This window comes from Rhinopithecus roxellana, chromosome 4 (genome assembly GCF_007565055.1).
Source record: "Rhinopithecus roxellana isolate Shanxi Qingling chromosome 4, ASM756505v1, whole genome shotgun sequence".
Classification (NCBI taxonomy): domain Eukaryota; kingdom Metazoa; phylum Chordata; class Mammalia; order Primates; family Cercopithecidae; genus Rhinopithecus; species Rhinopithecus roxellana.
This window is the reverse complement of record NC_044552.1, coordinates 127,000,211-127,020,544: the sequence shown is the minus strand read 5'-3', so window position 1 is coordinate 127,020,544 and position 20,334 is coordinate 127,000,211. Positions and strand designations below refer to the sequence as shown.

The window sequence follows — 20,334 nt, the reverse complement described above, 5'->3', positions numbered from 1 at the left end:
CAAAAGAAACTACCATCAGAGTGAACAGGCAACCTACAGAATGGGAGAAAATGTTTGCAATCTACTCATCTGACAAAGGGCTAATATCCAGAATCTACAAAGAACTCAAACAAATATACAAGAAAAAAACAAACAACCCCATGAAAAAGTGGGCAAATGATATGAACAGACATTTCTCAAAAGAAGACATTCATACAGGCAACAGACACATGAAAAAATGCTCATCATCACTGGCCATCAGAGAAATGCAAATCAAAACCACAATGAGATACCATCTCACACCAGTTAGAATGGCAATCATTAAAAAGTCAGGAAACAACAGGTGTTGGAGAGGATGTGGAGAAATGGGAACACTTTTACACTGTTGGTGGGATTGTAAACTAGTTCAACCATTATGGAAAACAGTATGGTAATTCCTCAAGGATCTAGAACTAGATGTACCATATGACCCAGCCATCCCACTACTGGGTATATACCCAAAGGATTATAAATCATGCTGCTATAAAGACACATGCACACGTATGTTTATTGCGGCACTATTCACAATAGCAAAGACTTGGAATCAACCCAAATGTCCATCTGTGACAGACTGGATTAAGAAAATGTGGCACATATACACCATGGAATACTATGCAGCCATAAAAAAGGATGAGTTTGCATCCTTTGTAGGGACATGGATGCAGCTGGAAACCATCATTCTTAGCAAACTATCACAAGAACAGAAAACCAAACACCACATGTTCTCACTCATAGGTGGGAACTGAACAATGAGATCACTTGGACTTGGGAAGGGGAACATCACACACTGGGGCCTATCATGGGGAGGGGGGAGGGGGGAGGGATTGCATTGGGAGTTATACATGATATAAATGATGAATTGATGGGTGCTGACGAGTTGATGGGTGCAGCACAGCAACATGGCACAAGTATACATATGTAACAAACCTGCACGTTATGCACATGTACCCTAGAACTTAAAGTATAATAAAAAATAAATAAATAAATAAATAGAAAACAATAAAATAAAATAAAATAAAATATATGGCAAATAACTGAGATGTGGTCATCACACCTTAAATTGTATCTTAATAATTATTATGCAAATGTAATTGGTACAAAAGCAGCATTCTGTCAGTCTCAGAAAAAGGAAGAAAACATGAACAAATGAAATGTACAGAAAACCTTAAGAAATCATTTTGGCCAAGAATTTCAAGGCTCCTGCCACACCAGACTATGAACCAAAAGCTGAAAACAACTAAATGAACTTGCTGATGAGAATTCAAATGAGCAGGAAAATCTCTCAAATATAGCTTTTCAGGATGCGAGAAGAAGCAGAAAGCAAGCAGAATTCACAAGTAGGATAATCAATCTCTAGAAAATTAAGAGGTTCAGACTGATGACAGAGCATTGCAAGGATGACTCCAATGTGCAAGTCAGGGGCTCTGATCAACAGTCTTTCTATGCGGCTGTGCAACACGTGGTCACAGCAGTGGGAAATGTACATGTTGATGGGTTTAACCTAAAACTATAGCAGTAGGCCATACCATACAGCCTAGGTGTGTAGTAAGCTATACCATCTAGATTTGTTCAAGTACTGTACACTCCGTGATTTTAACTATTCAGTAACTGATTTTACGATTTAAAAATTTAACTAGTCAGTAACTGTTTTCTTACATGTGTTCTAAAAACCAAATGAGTCAATGCACTGTTTTTCCTAGATAATTTAAGTAAATATGGGTTCACTTTGGCACAAAGTTTTTAAAGTTATAGGCACCAGAATATAGTACAGTCATGTGTCACTCAATGTCAGGAATACATTCCGAAAAAGATGGAATTAGGCAATTTCTTCAATGTGCAAACATCATAGAGTGTACAGTACACAAATCTGGATGGCACAGCCTACCACACACCTAGGCTCTATGGTATAGCCTACTGTTCCAAGCCTGTACAGCATGTTACTCCACTGGATACCGTAGGCAATTGTAACTCAGGGTAAGTATTTGTGTATCTAAACATAAACAAGGTACAGTAAAAATACAGTATTATAATTTCATGGAAGCACCATCATATATGTGATCTGTCATTTACCAAGACATTTGTAATATGTCAATGCCTAAACAGTTGTTTAAATTTACAACAAACTTCTCTAGAAGGGACCAGGTCATTCTCTTTCTTCATGATTGTGCATCAAGCCTAAGACCTTTCCTGTGAAAATGACACCAGGATTGAATTTGTTCAGATTATTTATTGATTTTCTATTTGACTCCAGGCCCCGTGCTGTGTATACAAGTAAACAACACCAACGTGGTCTCTTTTCTTACAAAGTTGCTTACTTTTTCTTCATTCCCTTGAACTTGAAATCTTCTTGGCTGTGAACAGAAATTTAAAAATTTAGAACAGCACTACCATAGAGTGATTTAAACAAGTGCTTTTACAAAATCTCTTCTATGTCATCAGCATGTACCCTTTCTTCAGATCTCAGGGGGAAAATCTTTGTGTATGCATGGCCCAAATTTGCCCAAAGAAAATTAGGTAGGAGCATTAGCATTTATTGAACACCCTCTGTATGTCAGGCACTGAGATTGGTGCCATAAATAAATTATCTAACTTTATTCTCACAATAATTCCACATTGCAGACAAAAGAATAGAGTTGTGGGGAAGGTCAGCAGTTCACCTAAAGCAAGAAGCTAGGAAGTGTTTATTTACTGATGATGAAAACTGGTATAGCAAAATGTAATCAGCATTCATTGATTGCATAGTTGAGCTTTTCCCCTGTTGTTGACTCATCCTGGAGTAGCTCTAAGGATATAGATATAATATGGTGAAAAGATGAATATGTACATATGCCAAAATATCAGAAAGAATGGATAATGATCACTTTAGCTTCTGCTGACAATAACTTTCATGGATAAACCAAGATTATTTGTGAAATTCCAAATTCTAACAAATACGGTATTTCTTTCTGCAGAAGGCTGATGCTGTACGTGTGATTACATTCACCGGCTGCATGGGAGAAACATACTTTGACAACAAACCTATAGGTTTGTGGAATTTCCGAGAAAAAGAAGGTGACTGCAAAGGATGCACTGTGAGGTTAGTTGAGATGAGGACTCTCCCAGATCTGTCCTGTGCATAATAAAAGCTTCAATTTTTATTGCATAATATTCTATTATCATGTGGATGATGTAGAGCAGGTTTGAAATGATTATGCTCAGAGGTGGAATTACCCCAAAACTAATGAATCTTCAAGTCCCTGCTTGCATTTGTGAAGGCATATTTCAAGGCCCTGGGAGGTACACTAGCAGTACATTTGCATAGTCATATGTTTTTATAAAATTTGCAAAGGTAAGAGATTTTGACTACAATCAGTTAAGTTTCCACTCCAGTGTTCCTTCATGTCGAGGGGGGTTTTAGTGTCTGTGAGTAACTCATTGTTATAATTTTTTTTTTTTTTCCTAAAGAGAGCTTTCCCCAAATTGATTAAGTTTCAGGTCTTGCTGAGCATTAATTCACTCTATTTATGTTTATAACAAAATTAGAACTCCAGCCCAGGCTTTATGGATTTTTTATTGACACATAGGATCCTACAAGTGCTTCAAGTAGAAACCTATGGGATTTAATGATTCTGCTTCAAGAGAGAAGGAGAACAAGGGGCCGAGATAGTCCAGGAGGAAAGTTCCTAATACATGTCTTCAATTATAAGATAGAGGGTAGAATGAATAAGAATTTGAAAATATTTAACATCCTATCATACTAAGCATGTGTAGAGAATAAACATTTTTATATAAAAATGAATAGAGGATATAAAATATTTAGCTAGAAGTAGAGGATTTCTCAGCATAAAAATCTTAGAGCCCACTGATCACCCAAACCTGAAGCAATTGTATTATATTAAATTAAAATGATAAAACATACTTTAAATACCTGCAGACTTAACATGTCATAACAGCAGCTCAGAAACCATTAAGTGCTAAGGAGTTTGTGTTATTTTCCATTTAAAGGACATACATATGTTTGTAGGACCCAAATCCTAGCAGAGTACACTTCACATTTCCTTCTCTACATCTCTACAGTTTCATAGAAGAAAGTAGCCCCAAAATATTATCCATCTAAAAGTCTTAACTTCCAACTCTTTGTTTTCTTTTTGACATCATGGACTTGTCAACATGAAATTGAGGATAGTTTGAAAGCCTGACCCATTCATTGTTTAAGATGATTTTGTCAATAATCTTCAACAAAATCTAACATGGAAGGTTGTCTGTAAAATTCTTTCAATACATGAAAGACAATGAAGCCCATATTAATATTCTGCTACTCACAAACAAACACCAACTTTTCCCTAAGCATTTTTTTTTGGTAAACTTCTAAGCAGGATTTTCAAAAGCCTATTATCAACAAAACATCTAAGGCATTTAAATATCCATTCAGCAGTGCATGTCATGTGAGACTGTAACATCACTAATTAACAATTCTGCAAAGATTTTACGCTTCAACATATAAAGCATTATGCTAATTTCTGATAAGAGTATTCCTGTATATACAAAGGGTGCTTTGTAGGTTGCAGAGATTCACACTTACAACTTTTTGATACTAGAATGAATACAGCCTAGTCCTGGCCATGAGGAGACATCACCAAGAAGGGAGGAAAAGACAAATACTAAATAGTTCAAATATCAGGCGCAATACAAATCCCTTTAAAAAGACATATTCAGAGTATACTACGATTGCCCACATCAGATTAAGGGCATCATGATCTGCTTCATGGAGGAGGTGACGTTTGAAATGGGTCTTGACCTGAGGTAAGAGTCCAAAAAGAGGAGACAGCAGATGAAATGTGAAGAACATTCTAATTCCTGAAACCAGTAAGAGCCAAGGGAGGAAGAGTGGGCAGCTGGAGTGTTTTTAGAAAAGAACAAGTGTGAATCCAATCATACAGGACTGGCAAATGGGAGAATGATTCGGGTAAGCTGCAGTGGCCACGCAGGTTCATACACAGTTCTTCCCAGCATAATCATGGTTTCTTTTCTACCCCATAATGGTAGCTGAATGCAAAGTAAACCAACATAGCTGAAGACACCAACCTCAAAGTACCATGCCACAACACAGCCTGTCCACAGTGCCCATTCACCCATATGCCTGCCTTCCGCTTGATTTGGCCAAGCACTCTATCTTGGAAATGTTCATGGCCCACGTCTTTTCCGTCATTGTGCATTTTTGCCCCATTGCTAACACTTGGCAGTGTCAACCCTTTCTCACACCCCTTGCCATCAAACTATCTTCGCACTTTCCTTTTAAGGTGAAGTGATACGTATACTGAAATAATCCTATATTTTTTAATGTTTTAGTGTGTCGTTTTGAGCTGTGCTAATACTTTGATCAGGATTGTTATTGTTTTGTGAGTTCTCTAATTACATAGTTGTGTAAGTTTTTAGCGGTCGGCCCCAACCCTATTTTCCCATAAGCCCTGTTATTTGTTAGAGTAATTTTTATAGAACTCCTGGTGTGTGTGTGTTTATTTATTTGTTGTTTTCAGGAAAACACTAGCACATTTGAACATAAAGAGCAATCATTCCTACTAAAGAGCAGGAGTGATTTTACGGAGAAAATGTAAAAATGAGGCTAAAAGAGGTAGACTAAGAAAATGTCATAAAGACCTTAGAATGTCAGTTTTAGAAATTTGCATTTATTCAATAGTCAGTAGAAGAGATAAAATTGTTGCTATGCTTTAGAAAGAGTAATCTGTCAAAGATATTTTTGAAAGTGTATCTTATTTTTCTCACACTTCTAAAATTCACATTAAGATTAAAGTAAGGGGGAAAAAAGTAGCTACAAGTAAAATGTAGTTAGTTGAGCATTGAAATGATATTTTAATAGACTAAGCCCCAATAGTCACCTAGTTCTTGTTAACTAGAGTTACATGTGGAAGAACATAGTTGCTTCAAAATAGCATAATTAATCTGTACTAACTTTACCAGACATCAAGGTTCAAAAGAGAAACGAAAGGTAAGTTAAGAAGCTTAGTGTTTATTAATTATGAAAGAGTAGGGGTTTTTTTTTAGTAAATGTATTCAGAATGAATAGGATAATTCTATTCTATGTTGAAATATTACAGTATATACCTTGAAGGACTCATATTTTTTCTCATCCCATAGTCACCAATTCAAAGCCAGACTTATCTTGTTTCTTCTAGTGTTTGCTAATGAATTAAATGAAGTGGGGGGATCTACAGCTCTGTGTGTAGCCACTCCCAGCCCACAACTCTTTCCTGCAGATATCTCCACAATCGTAGTACCATCAGACAGATAGATAGGTAGATAGAGAGATACATAAAAATAGCCTCATGTTTGGAAAAAATATTTTAAATGTTATATTCACAAGACTTATCTTAGATATTCATTAATTATGCACCCAATATTGATTAGACATATGTTCTTTGTGAGGCAATTTGCTATACTAAAATCTTTTTCATCCAACAAACATCAACTGGATTCTAGGATCCAAGCACTGTACTGTATGTACTAGATGTTTTGAGTTTGTGCCTGACATGGGACCTAGCCCATAATCTCTTAGATGGTCTCATGAAATTTACATTCTAGTGAAGAAGACAGATAAAAAACATACAAATAAATACAGGCCTCCTTCATTGTCTGAATCTAATTTGTTCCAGAAAAACTTATTGGAAGGCAAATATTGAGAGAGAGTAGGATCCTATATAAAAGAAATGTAATAATGTATTCTCAGCCCATCCAGAAACCCCACCATTTTGCTCAAATACCACTAAGACACCCTTAGGCTTCGATATAACTATCTACTACCAAGTACTTCTACAAAACATAAAGCACTTAAAAAAACTGATGACTTAGTTATTGCACACCTCATGAAAGGTGAGAGATGGTTTTTACTTATTCTAGCACGGTGGCAGTAGAGATGGAGATATGTGGATGGAACGAAGATGTATTTAAGATATTTCCTGCCCTACAACAGCCTATAATCTCACTGCTGTTCAATGAAGTGTTGAATAATGACAGACCAAATAGATATGATCTGATTCACGTGAAATGTCTCCTTCTCAGTCCTCAGGTGGAAGATAGTGAGGGGACTATTCAGTTTGATGGAGAAGGTTATGCATTGGTCAGCCGCCCCATTCGCTGGTACCCCAACATCTCCACTGTCATGTTCAAGTTCAGAACATTTTCTTCGAGTGCTCTCCTGATGTATCTTGCCACACGAGACCTGGTAAAGATCATGTGCATAGCAGAGCTTCCATGATTGAAAATGTGTTTGCTTCTTTTATCAGTTATTGGTAAAATTATCAGTTATTTTCTAAAAACCTTGGGATGGCTGTCTGGCAGCCAAGAATGGGTGATACAGATAGTGCTTATGTATTTTCACTAATAACTTTAATCACAGACACAATTTAATTACTGTTTATTTTCGGTACAGCTCCCCACATAATCCTTTAAGCAATACATCCGGTAATAATTTTTCCCAGCATGGAGCCATGCAGCAGCAAAATGCTTCCTTAATCTTCTTTCAGAGACCTAAGTTGAAAAGGAGATTCTAAATATTCTTTGGCCTCATTTTTTTCTGGTCATTATTTCTTAATGAATTCTTTCAGGGAACATACCTTTTGGTTCACTTAATGTGTTTTCAAATGAACTCACATTTTACTACTGTAACAAAAGAGTAGGTCTTAGAAATTTGGTGGTGACCATTTGCATCATAATCTCACAACCACAAAAATTCAGAAAATAGTAACACCAATTCTATTTTCAGAATGTATTTCTGTAACAGAGTGACATATTCAGCAATTTAGCGACAAGACCCTAATATAAACCCCACAAAAAAGCCAACACTCATCTATTTCTCTGTGTATCTAATCACTGGTGTATGTTTACTCTATTAATAGAGAGATTTCATGAGTGTGGAGCTCACTGATGGGCACATAAAAGTCAGTTATGATCTGGGTTCGGGAATGGCTTCCGTTGTCGGCAATCAAAACCATAATGATGGGAAATGGAAATCATTCACCCTGTCAAGAATTCAAAAGCACGGTGAGTTTTTACAGTAATAATGCAATATGGGCCTTAATCATGCAATCCAGAGTGCACATGTACCTGATCAAGAGGAAGATTCCGTCTATCATTTTAGCTACTCACGAGTTCAGTGAAAAATTGATACAGTCATTTTTTTGGCTTAGATTATAGGTGATTTGGGTTAAACATGACTGATTGAAGAGCCAAATGCTTCTCTATCATTTTCTTTTGAAACTGAGAGCTTAATTTGAAAGCATAAAACTGTCTTACAACTTGCAAAATTATATCCTGTAATATGTTTAAAAAATGTTGAGTGCTTTTCTTTTCTCCCTATTCTATCAAGATGTTTCCTTTAAAGCGGCCCACAGTGGAATCTGTAGGGGTGGTAGGGCATAGTTATCAGTTCTCTGCTCATTTAAATTGCCAAACATTTGTATGCATGCAAGTAAATAATTGATCAATAGTAACATGACATGGTTATGATTCGGGGACATTTTAAAACACTTCCCCAAATGTTGTTTTACCTAATCACATAAGCAGGTATTTTGTTCCAGTGTTAGAGAAAGTAAAATGTACACTCAAACTTTTATGTGGTCATAGACATATATATAAAATATCTCACAACCAAGACAGAAATCCAAGTCTATTAGTTCCGAGTGTCGTACTGTTGCTTTTTAAGTATATAATTGCACTAATTCTGTGTGGTATGGAATTACCAATATCTGCAAATGAAACTTTGTTACTTCTGCTAATATAAATACACTTAATTAATGTTGCCAATGCCAATGTGACATTTCATGAAAATTTAAATTTAACTTTGTACCGTCTTTCATTTCTGCATTTAATACATATCTGCCAAGCACCTTCTAAGTTCCATGTAAGAACTAAATGAAGTTCTAAGTTCTTGCCTTCAAGGAACTTGCATCAAATTGGGGAGATAGACAAGTATCAATGGTTAGAGGTTAGAGAGCTAATTGCTCTGATAGAGATGTGTGTAGCCAGCGAGCAATCTCAGAAGAGAGACACTTGAGTGAAACAGAGAGGTCAGTTTCCACTGGAGTGCCCCTGAGGCACAAGCTGGATGAGGAGTTAGCTGGATGAAAAGCATGTATGGACATTTCAGAGTAGTGAAAGTCGTGTGAAAGCCTGGAGTCATCAGAGAGCATAACACATCCTTTTCCAGCTGCATTTCCAACAGGAAACTCTAGAGAAACCCCTCATACGGGACAAAAACTGGCTTTACAATTCTTTATTTTGGAGTGCTGCTGCATACATTGTTCCTGTGTAAGAGAGGCACAAGGCACATTTGCATGTCAGAAGCTCTGTGTAGTCAGTTGTTCAATAAGAAGAATGTTTCACTGTTTAACCCAGCATTTCCCAAATTTATTTAATCAGAGAAATCCTTCCATTCCTGTAATACTAGCATTCTGCTGAACACACTCTGGTGAATGCTTTAGTAACTACAAGTCAATACATAGCTACATGGATGAATGTTGGCAGGAAATTATCAGCAGGGGCCAAGTGATGACAGAACCAGTGCATAAGAGGACATATGAGCTAAGTGAGTGAGTTTCAACTTTATCCTGAAAGCTACAGGGATACAGAGAATACTACGAGTTTTAAGAAAGAGTATGATATCGTAAGATTTGTGCTTTAGTAAAGTTTCTTTAGCAGCAGTTTGGAGATGTGTAACAATCTAGGATGCTACGGAGTCTGGTGAGCCTAGTGTCTCCCCACCAACTTCTCTTCTATAGTAGTAGAATAATAGATTTGAAGAAAGAAGGAAAAGATGAATATGCATTATAAAAGAAAAAAAGACAACCTAAATGTCCATCAACAGATGATTGAGAAAAAATGTGGTGTATATATACACCATGTAATAGTATGCAGCCATAAAAAAAGAAGGAAATCATGTCTTTTGCAGCAACGTGAATGGAGCTGGAGGTCATTATCCTAAGTGAAATAACCCAGAAACAGAAAATCAAATGCCACGTGTTCTCACTTACAAGGCGAGAAGCTAAACAATGGATACACATTGACGTGAAGGTGGAAACAGTAGACACTGTGGACTCCAAAAGGGTGGAGGGAGGAAAAGGGGTGAAAGTTTAAAAATCACCTATTGGGCTGAGCGCGGTGCCTCACGCCTGTAATCCCAGCACTTTGGGAGGCCGAGGGGGTGGATCACAAGGTCTGGAGATTGAGACCATCCTGGCTAACACGGTGAAACTCCATCTCTACTAAAAATACAAAAAAATTAGCCGGGAGTGGTGGCAGGCACCTGTAGTGCCAGCTACTCAGGAGGCTGAGGCAGGAGAATGGGTGTGAACCCAGGAGGCAGAGCTTGCAGTGAGCCAAGATAGGACCACTGCACTCCAGCCTGGGCAACAGAGCGAGACTCCATCTCAAAAAAAAAAAAAAAAAAAAAAAAAAAAGTCTCTTGGGTACAGTGTTCACTGTGTGGGTGATGGATCCACTGGAAGCCCAAACTTCACTCTTGTGCAATATATCCATGTAACAAACCTGCATATGCACCCCCCCAATCTAAAATTTTAAAACAATAAAAATAAAGACATTCAAAACACTAGGCTGAATTGGCTAATGCTATAAACTCTGAAGATAATAAGATGCTTGGTTAATGTATAGTGTAACAAACAGGGATATAATGATTCAACAACTTAGAAGAACAATTTTTATAAATGGTCACCTTGGAAATGCTAATTTCCATGATCAGTCCGTTATCTCAACTTTTATTCTAGCCAATAAAACAAATAACCAAAAGATACGTGCTCTGAATCAATGTTAGTCAAAGGTCAAGTTACAGAATTATATAAATTTGAAAGTAGTTAAAAATATGTTTTAGGTTTACTATAACGCCAACATTCCATCAGTTCAGAAAGTTCTTCCCCCAATAGGTCTAATTTTTCCAGATTTTACTAGAGCTACTGTTACTGTTACTTTTACTACTGTGTGGCCCAGAAATCAGAAAGAACTTTCCTTTATCCCAGCCTACTCAGTATCTTCTGTTCCATCTCTGGTTTCTAGTTCAATGCTTTTGACACAGTTGGCTGATATCTTCTCATTTTTAAGTCTTCTCCTTGGTTTTCAAATTGACTCTAGACTCACATTGCTTTTTGCCTTTCTGAATATTCCTGTCAAATGCACCAAGCAGTCATTCTCACTTTTATTTTGGGTATTAATGACATGAATCATTCTCCTTACTTCTCTAATGTATCTCCCTGGTGTCACCATTAAAAAGAAATTAAGTCCTATGAAGTTCAGTTGTTCAGAATTTTGATTCTCAAATTAGACTGGGAACATCTACCTTCTCCTGCCCATGGTTATTACCCATTCTTTGTTATTTCTGATGTCTCACCACAAATTTCTCAAATTAAACAGGTGAAATTTTTTATTATAATAAAACTATAGCTGTTCTGTTTTTCCACATGCATTCTCTTATATCCTATATATTTTCTCTGATACTTTTAAAGTATTTTATTACTATAGCAGGTCAGTTAATATGTATTAATTTTTCCTTATAAAAAGAAAAGCATTGAAGCCCCAATGGGAAAAGCAAATGTTATAAACAAATAATTCAAAAAAGAAAAATGCAGACTTCTTATATAAAGGTGAAAAATGCAATCTCAATAGATTACAAGCATATGGTCCTTGACCTGCAGTAGCATATCCAAAGATCACACTTAAAGCAGTAAAATCTGAATTTAAAAGGAAAAGAAGAAAGGCTTGGCGAAATAACCTTACTACCTGCTTTGATAAGATTAGCTCTTATAGGACACATTTATTAAATACCAACTATACATCAGATACTATGCTGGATCAGTGAAGATGCATAAGGTTCCTACCCTTGAGTAACTTACCTGCTGCACAAGTAGCAAATTACCATATTGTTTAGGATACAGTAAATACCAAGGGAGATACTATGGAGGGAGAGAAATAAGGCGCTACCTGAGCCCTAAGGTGTTTTTTTGGTTGTGGGGGTAGGAGAGGTGGAAGCAGTTGCAGGACGATCCAGGCCAAAAAGCATCACATGAAAAGATAAAGATGTATAAAAACATGGATTATTTGCGCAGATGTTGCAATCAGTTTGAATTACTGGCGTTTAAATTTCAAAAGAGTGATAGAAGATAATGCTGGGCATGTTGGCAAGGGCCAGATCACAGGAAGCTGTTTAAACTATGTGGAGAGTTTGCAGTTCATCTTGATGAACTCGATTTTAAGTAGAGATGTGACAGGGTAATTTCGACTTAAGTATATTAGTCGAGGTGTCAATGTGGAAGATATATTGTCGGAAGACCAAACTGAAGACGAAGTGAAAAATTAGGTTCAATAATAGTCCAGGCAGGAGATAAATGATGCTTGAAGTAAGAGTTGCTGTGGGAATTGACATCAAAGAAATGCAGAATAAATCCACCATATGATACCACTACACAGTTATTAGAATGACTGAATTAAAAAGACTGGCCATACTCAATGCTGGCAGAAGGTGGAGACACTGGAACTCATACACTGCTGCTGAGGATATAAAGTGGGATAACACTGGAAGAGGTTGGCCATTTCTTAAAAGACTAAATATACATCTACCATACAAACCAGTCATTTCACTCCTAATTCTTCACCCAAGACACATGAAAGCATATTTTTATACAAAGACTTGTACCAGAATGCTCACATTACTTTTATCTGTGTTACTTAAAAACTGTAAACAACTCAAATATCCATCAGCAGGTAAATAGATACACATAAATTGTAGTATACTCATACTATGGAATACTAGTCACCAATAAAAAACAAGAAAGTATTAATATAGGTACAAAATGGATGAATATCCAAATAAGCAGACAAAAAAAAAAAAGAGGCAAATTTAGGCAGACAAAAAGACTACATTTGTATAAAATTACATGGAAAATGTAAACTAATCTATAGTCACAGAAAGCAGAGGGATGCTACTTGTGAATGGCATATGTAGGAAAAGGCAAAAAGGAGGGATTACAAATGAGCATAAAGAAACTTCCAGGGTGATGGATATGTTCATTGAGTGTGGTGGTGGTTCCACAGGTGTATACATATCTCCTAAAGCATGCAGTTGTTAAATTGCATGCTATAAACATGGTTTAAATTATAGCATGTTAATTATTCCTCAGTAAAACTGTTTTAAAAGTAGGACAGATATTAAAGGTATTTAGGAGAAGAAATTAGTGAAGCTGTTGATTGGTTAGATGTGGTAAGGGAGAAGTCAGGATGACTCTCTAGTTTAGTAAACTGGGTGGGGGGTCAAATTATCAACAATAAAAAAGTAAGTTAAGTAATACAGATTTGGGAGTTAGATGATAATTATTTTGATTTGGAATGTTTAGCTTTAAGTACGCAAGGAAAATATAGATGATGGTGTCTCACCTGTTGAATGTGAATTTTTAGGCAAAAATCAGGTCCAAGCATACAAATATTTAAGTCATCAATACATTGTCAGTAGATATAAACTTGAGTTTGCCCAGATGGCTAAAACCTGAGATGGGCAAAGGAAGGGACATTATAAAACATCAACATTTTAGAAGTGTTCAAAAATAGATCCCGGGGTAGGAGATTGAGAATGAAAGGTAAAAAGAAAGCCAGAGAGCTTGACATTATGAAAGCCAGAAGAAATTTCCCATAAGGAAGGAAATGCTACAGCATTAAATGTTGCATAAACATGGATTCGGATAAAGCTTAAAAGGACTCCACTGGGTTTGGATATAGGGAGGTCCCTGAGGACTTTAGCAAGACCAGAGTTCACAGAGGAATGGGAGGGGAATTGAAATAAGGCTCCAGCAATGTGGATCATTGCTCCTTTTCAGTGACCAGATTACTTGTTTTACAGAATTATTCTTAACTAGTTGGCAAGAGCAGGGTCCCTTGAAATTCAAGTACAGTCCTTCAGGAGTGTTCCCCACCTTCTTTGAGTCAGTTACAGAACCACAGTCCCTGACACAAGTGTGCCCTATCCCCCAAATGCATCAATAAGGAAGCAAAGTTGAGAACACTCAATTAGATTTTCAGTGGATCAAGAAAGAGAAAAAAGAATAATAGCCAAAGTAAAAACACTTAGCTTATAACAACTCTGCCTTGATTATAAAGTATTTGTTAAGTCCCTACTCTATTACTTAATAAAATCCTGATTTCCCTACCTACTTATAAATCACATCTGAACCCATCAACTGTGAAATTTTGTGTTAATAGCCTACTTTTCTATTCTGTAAAGAAAAGAAATAGGGCATGAAATAAAAGCAAGCATTAGCATTTACTAGTATTTCCTGGTAGAACCCACTTCATCGCTATCACTCATGAAGGATAGAGCAAAGCACTTCCTTTAAGTCAGTAAAAATATGCCATCCTGTCTCTCTGCCAAAGTTACCTTTTGGGCCAGTGAATTTCAATTCAATTGTGTTGCTGCTCTTTAATCATTCTTTCTTAGAATGATCTCTAAAAATGCATATATTCATTCATGGATAAGGAGGAAAACTACCTCCAGTCACTGGCTTGCCTGTGATAGAGAGGCAGAATCTCATTTTCAGACACCATTAAAATACCCACCAGGTCTGCAGAAAGAGACTATTTTCATCTTCCAGTCAACAGCCCCATATGAAAATGTCTTTGCAGATCTAGATAAAAAAGAATGTGTATGAAAAAGTCTTGAAAACAGTTTTATAAATCTATTTGCTTTTAGCCCCCAGTCCAGTCAAGGAGATATATGAAACTATGTATACAAAAATAATAAAATAGGTGTGTGAAAGTGATTCAATTTTAAAATCTTAACATGCTAACTATATTTAGTAGGACAATTATTCTTTTAGGTATTTTTCTTGTTTGCTTTTAAGTCTGGTTTGAAGTGTTCATTAGTTTGTGTATTTTATTTCAGTCCTTTTTTAATAAGGCAATTGTGTTTGATTTTACTGAAGATACATCTTTTTGAAATGATAGAGCTATAAACTTCAAGGGAATTTTGGAATTCGATGTTTCTCTGTGTTTTCCAAAGAACACTGATTCTGAAAGATGATGGGTTGAGTGAAAATAATATTTCATGGTCAAATAAATTTGGGAAATACTTTTTGCTCTATGTCCTTCTCTAGGAGCATTGCATTGTATATTAGCATGCCGAAAGATCTGGGCAGCCATAAAATTAAGAAGATACATGTTTAACTTTGTATAACCCAGTATTTGTCATATTTATTTGAGCCAGGAACATCCAAGAAACCAGCATCCTAAAGAATAAACATTTAGAAATTCCCTTATAACTCATTGGTTCAAATGCCCACTTTCAAATCCTTGCTATTTCGGATCCTACATCAGATAAAGGTTTAGAGGCCAAATCTGTCATCTTAAGGAACTGATGTCAATATGCATCAAGGATGCATATGAAGTAGTTAAAGACTGGATCCAAGGAATTGTGGTAGAAAAGCGTGTAATTCAGAAGAAACCTAGCTTGACCCCTAAGAAGGGGGAGGTAGTGAGGGAGATCAATGAGATAAAGAGTTCCTGTCTGCTTTCTAAACAATGCAGTTTGAACAGAGAAGTTCCTCGTCTTTCCTTTTTTCTATCTATTTCTGAATTCTTATCTTCATTACGTTAAAAGTACCTTGAGAGACCCAAAAGAAAAGCAGGAAGGCATGATGACTATACCTCTGTCACAACACTTAGCATCCCAGTCTAAAATGTCATTTATAGTAGACCTGGATCCCACAACTTCTGTGTACAACATCCCCTTCCACTTGCGTGTACAACCATATTTTACAACAGTAACACTTTGCAGATGAGTTTAAATCCCAGTAGTTTCTGTGGATAGTGAAACTTACAGAAAGAGCCATAAATTAGACGTGTTTCTAATTATCTGATTCCTAATTAGATATCTTTGTTATTTAGCATTTTTTAATCTTGCTTTATTTTCTAACTACTTATCTAGATTATAGAAAACTACGTCAAATGGATCTTTGATGTCCATTTATTTTTATCTCTTTTATCTTCATTGGTTTGCCTTCATTGATGTTCAAGCTATTATTTTCATGCTCTTTGGGGGATAGTTTAATAATGTATTTTATTGATGTTGTTTCTGTAATTATTAAATTGCTAAATATAGTGCAAGTGCTTGAGAAAGTCAATGTTAATTCTCGAATTAAACCAAATTTGTCCTGAAGTATTAATGATGATATAGATGTGGTTGATATTGCTCAAATAAAATGTTAAATGTTCTATCTCCTTTATAGCCAACATATCGATTGTAGATATAGATACTAATCAGGAGGAGAACATAGCAACTTCATCTTCTGGAAACAACTTTGGTCTTGACTTGAAAGCAGATGACAAAATATATTTTGGTGGCCTGCCAACGCTGAGAAACTTGAGGTAATTTAGTTTATAGGTAAAGCTAAGGATTAAGTTTTAATTAAATGACCACTTTGCTCACTAGAGTTCTGAAGCTTAATTATAACAGGAATGTCATATAACCCTTGGTTGCAGAAAGGCTTAATCAAAAACATCATGTTGCATGTTAGAACAACACCAGGATTTAGAAACCAAAGGACTAATTTGACATCTTTGTTGAAGAGATGGATTGGAGTCGCTGTTTCCTTTATATGCACCTGCTGAAAAGAATTATGAAAGTAATTAAAGGTAGAAGCCAGAGTTGAATGTGAATCTTGTAATTGCTGTTCTTCTTGTACATTCACTGGAGATAATGGCACTCAGACATTGCTTAGTGTTCTGAAAATTAGTCAGTGTTCCAGGATGCTATGAGTATAACCTATTTTATTGCTAAGCATTAGCATCATAATGGTGTATTGGAGCTTTCCCATATGCCTAATACAAGAACTATATTAGTTGTTCTCATACCCATGCCAACATTTTTTTAATTTCACATATGCTTTTTAGCTAGCAGTATGGGGAGACACATTTGCTTCCTAATTTAGTTAGTTCAAAAAATAAAGTAACTAAAAAATGTCAGAAAATACTCACGTGCTATGTAGTTAATTTACTGCTCATTATAAAACATAAGATAGTCTATAAGGATGGTATTTGGTGCTCAATAAATGTTAATTAAACTCTAATTAGAATGGGATTAACTGATTTGGTTAAACCATAAGAGTTTATTACAGACTACCATGTTTTTAATTTTTTTGTTTTGTTTAATTAGTTTGGTAGTTTTTAAAGGGCATAAAACTTCTGTCTAGGTGTTTCTACTCCAAAAAGGCAGATTATGATTGGAAAAATCCCAGAATTTTTCCAGTGAAAAAATTCACTAGGAATCCAGTGGTTGTTCAGATCTAAGATTTGCTTTACAAGATCATTAACTATATATTATTGAGTGAATTAAATACAGCCAAACTAAGGTTATTCAAATCTAGCTTCATTTATTCTAGTAATGATTTTAATTATCATAAAATAATTTTAGGAATTACCTATAAAGGCATGCCTGTTAAATTCTATAAAATCTTATAAATCTGAATCTGTTAAATGAATCTTTATCACTAAAATGTTTTTACTTTCATGGTACAGCATTGCATAATTACAGTATAGTATTTCCATAGTGTGGTACATTATTTCAAAACAGCTGTTAGAGATATGTTTGTGATTGATAAAGGACTCAAACATTCATAGTTACCTGCTATTTTGCCTGCAGACAGGTTCTCAATATGACAAAGTGCAAAAGATGTGGTAAACAAATTATTTTTACATGCATTGTTAAGCTCAAGCTCTTTGAGAGGCAATATTTATAAGCCATTCATGAACACTACAGAATAGTGACATTGTACATTTCCCATTTATTAGATTGATAAGAACAAGTACTTTAAATTCATATTTCAAAGTAAAAATTTTCCAAGTTGATAGTGTGAGCTATGGTCATATTTTGATTCTAATTTCACTGCCTTCAAGGGCATATATCTATTTTTAGTTCTGTTGGAGCTTTTGCATTTCTTTCCTTTGTAGATCCCTGTGAAATGATCTTTTTAAAGATTTATGATTAAAGTTTATTGTTTTACTAAATGAAAATGTAATTAAAAGTAAATTGTTTTTATTTTTGTTTTTTTTTTCCCTCTTTCCCGTTACCTAGTATGAAAGCAAGGTAAAATTTAAATTTATGCATGCCTTCTTCGAGTGCATGGGTTGGGTAAATGTGGCTTCTTAGATAAAGCAGCCGTGCAGAAACAGAGCAACACCAGTACAGCTTTGTTCATAGTATGTTTCACAAGCAAGCCGTGCACTCTGTGAGAGTTCTCCTGCTGCCCCTTGCTGGCCAACATTCTGCTGCTTACCCACCATCAGTTGGGCTGCAATTTGAGTTGTCTCACCAGCAGTGATGAGATTTGCTCTGCTCACTTGTTCAAACATCTGGGCAGAGTGCCCCTGGTAACCAGCGGCACACACTCAAAAGGCAGCTGGTCAATTTCTGGTACACAGTCTAGTTCTGGGGAACACAGGAAAGTGGACTCTTGGGTTGAACCCCGGGCCCTGGCCTCCCTAGTGCCACGCTGTCTGCTGAAGAATCAAACTGTGCTCTCACATGCTTACCACCGTCTTCTTGCTTTTTGCAGGCCTGCAGATATGCAAACATTTACACAGCCTCTACACCTCTTGTCAAAGCTGTTTATGTATTGACATGTTTATTTAAAACTAGCTATGGTGCCAGATGAAGGAATCTCTGGAAATACTATATTTAAAATAAGTATTTGCATTAATAGTAAAGAAGTGTGAGATAGTTCTAGCTTCTCAGGAGCATTTTAATTCTTACTAGCATTTGCATAAAAGCTGTGAGCAACGGGCCTCACAGCCATAAATGGCTGACCAAACCTCGGAGACGTGCAGGCCCGGTATCCTCGGGCTAGAGCTAAAGCCTGGTGTTTTGGCATTTCAGAGCCCAGCTGTGCCAGATTTCTGGAAAGAAGATAATAAAGCCAAACTGATCAAAGAAAATTTTAAAACCAAGTCTAGATTTTTAATAAAAGGAATAGAATATACAGAAATGAAAGTAGGGGAAAATAAACCATGCGTTTTATCATGATTCAGTTGTAAGACCACCTGTGCTACACTTGCTGAGATAGCTAAAAAGTGAAGGCTGGCTTTCTTGGAAATATATGTTAATAAAACTCTGGGATGGCATTGTGTAGGTTTGTAATTTTGCCTTTGAGTGGTGACCCTCAAGAAACAGAGACCCGTTGTTACCATTGAGTCCGGTCACCTTATGTGACTATTTATCCCCTGTAATTGTCCTAATATTGAGGTTGCTAAATCATATTTTGGAATGGTTCTTTGTGTTTCCATGAAACAATGAACTATATAACTTATAGGGGTGATTTACTTTATTAACAAGACCTCTGAAAAAAATGGTGATAAATCAGTCTTTCCATAAAGGAAAATATGGAAGCAAGTGAACACTGTTAATGAAATTCACCATTCTCTTTGCATTATGCAAGAAAAATATAAGCGAAATTCTCGCCCTACAGTTGGACATGTACTTTATAACAACCGACTGAACGAAAAGAAAACCTTGAGAACATGGAAAACTTATCAATGAAAATAAAGAAGTTCCAGAAAGGAGCTGGGGGTGGAAACAGACATGAAATAAATCACCTGATATACACTGCCAAGGTCTAATTTGTTTTTCCACCTATTTTTCCTCATGCTATGTGTTTTTCATTAAGATAAAAAAAGGAATTTGGCATCATGGGACAATGAGGAGAGAATTAATCATCACCCTATCAACTACAATATATTGATGCCTACTGGACAGCTTTTACCGATGCTGATTAACACCACATAAAGAATTATCTTTTTCACTTCTGTATACTTTCACTATTCAAAATAGTAGCCACAAGTCACAGTAGCTATTTAGTTGTAAATTAAATCAAATTAAATAATAATAAATATTCAGTTTCTCATTGAGACAAGCTACATTTCAAGTCCCAATAGCCACATGTGGCTAGTAACTACTGATTTGAACAGTGCAGAACAGACAATATCCATCATCACAGAAAGTTCTGTGGAACAGCACTGTTATAATTAAAGAAGTATCATCATCACTGACATTCTGATAGCCTTTGTATGTTGAGCACTTACTGTGTGCAGTGCTATTCCTTAATTTATTAAACCTTTGCAACTTGATCATGTAGATACTATGATTACTATTATCGTGCCTATTTCACATATAAGAACACTGAGTCTTGGAGAACTCAGATCACTTGCAACATCTGGACTCAAGGGCAAGGACTTCATTTTCTAATCTGCTGACACACTTGCCCCATTTTATGAAGTCGT

General features: G+C 36.0%; 1 protein-coding gene across 7 annotated transcripts in view; it reads left to right on the top strand.

The window, feature by feature from the left end:
* LAMA2 (laminin subunit alpha 2) overlaps nt 1-20,334 on the top strand; it is a 676,086-nt gene that overhangs the window by 613,541 nt on the left and 42,211 nt on the right. For 5 of the 7 annotated variants that reach the window (XM_030928801.1, XM_030928799.1, XM_030928802.1 and 2 more), the window contains 5 exons: nt 2,970-3,094; nt 7,075-7,237; nt 7,911-8,055; nt 16,290-16,428; nt 18,134-18,145. In XM_030928801.1, the coding sequence (XP_030784661.1) occupies nt 2,970-3,094; nt 7,075-7,237; nt 7,911-8,055; nt 16,290-16,428; nt 18,134-18,145 (584 nt within the window). The remainder of the gene's footprint in view (nt 1-2,969; nt 3,095-7,074; nt 7,238-7,910; nt 8,056-16,289; nt 16,429-18,133; nt 18,146-20,334) is intronic. The other 2 variants (XM_030928798.1, XM_030928804.1) reach the window with 1 other exon arrangement.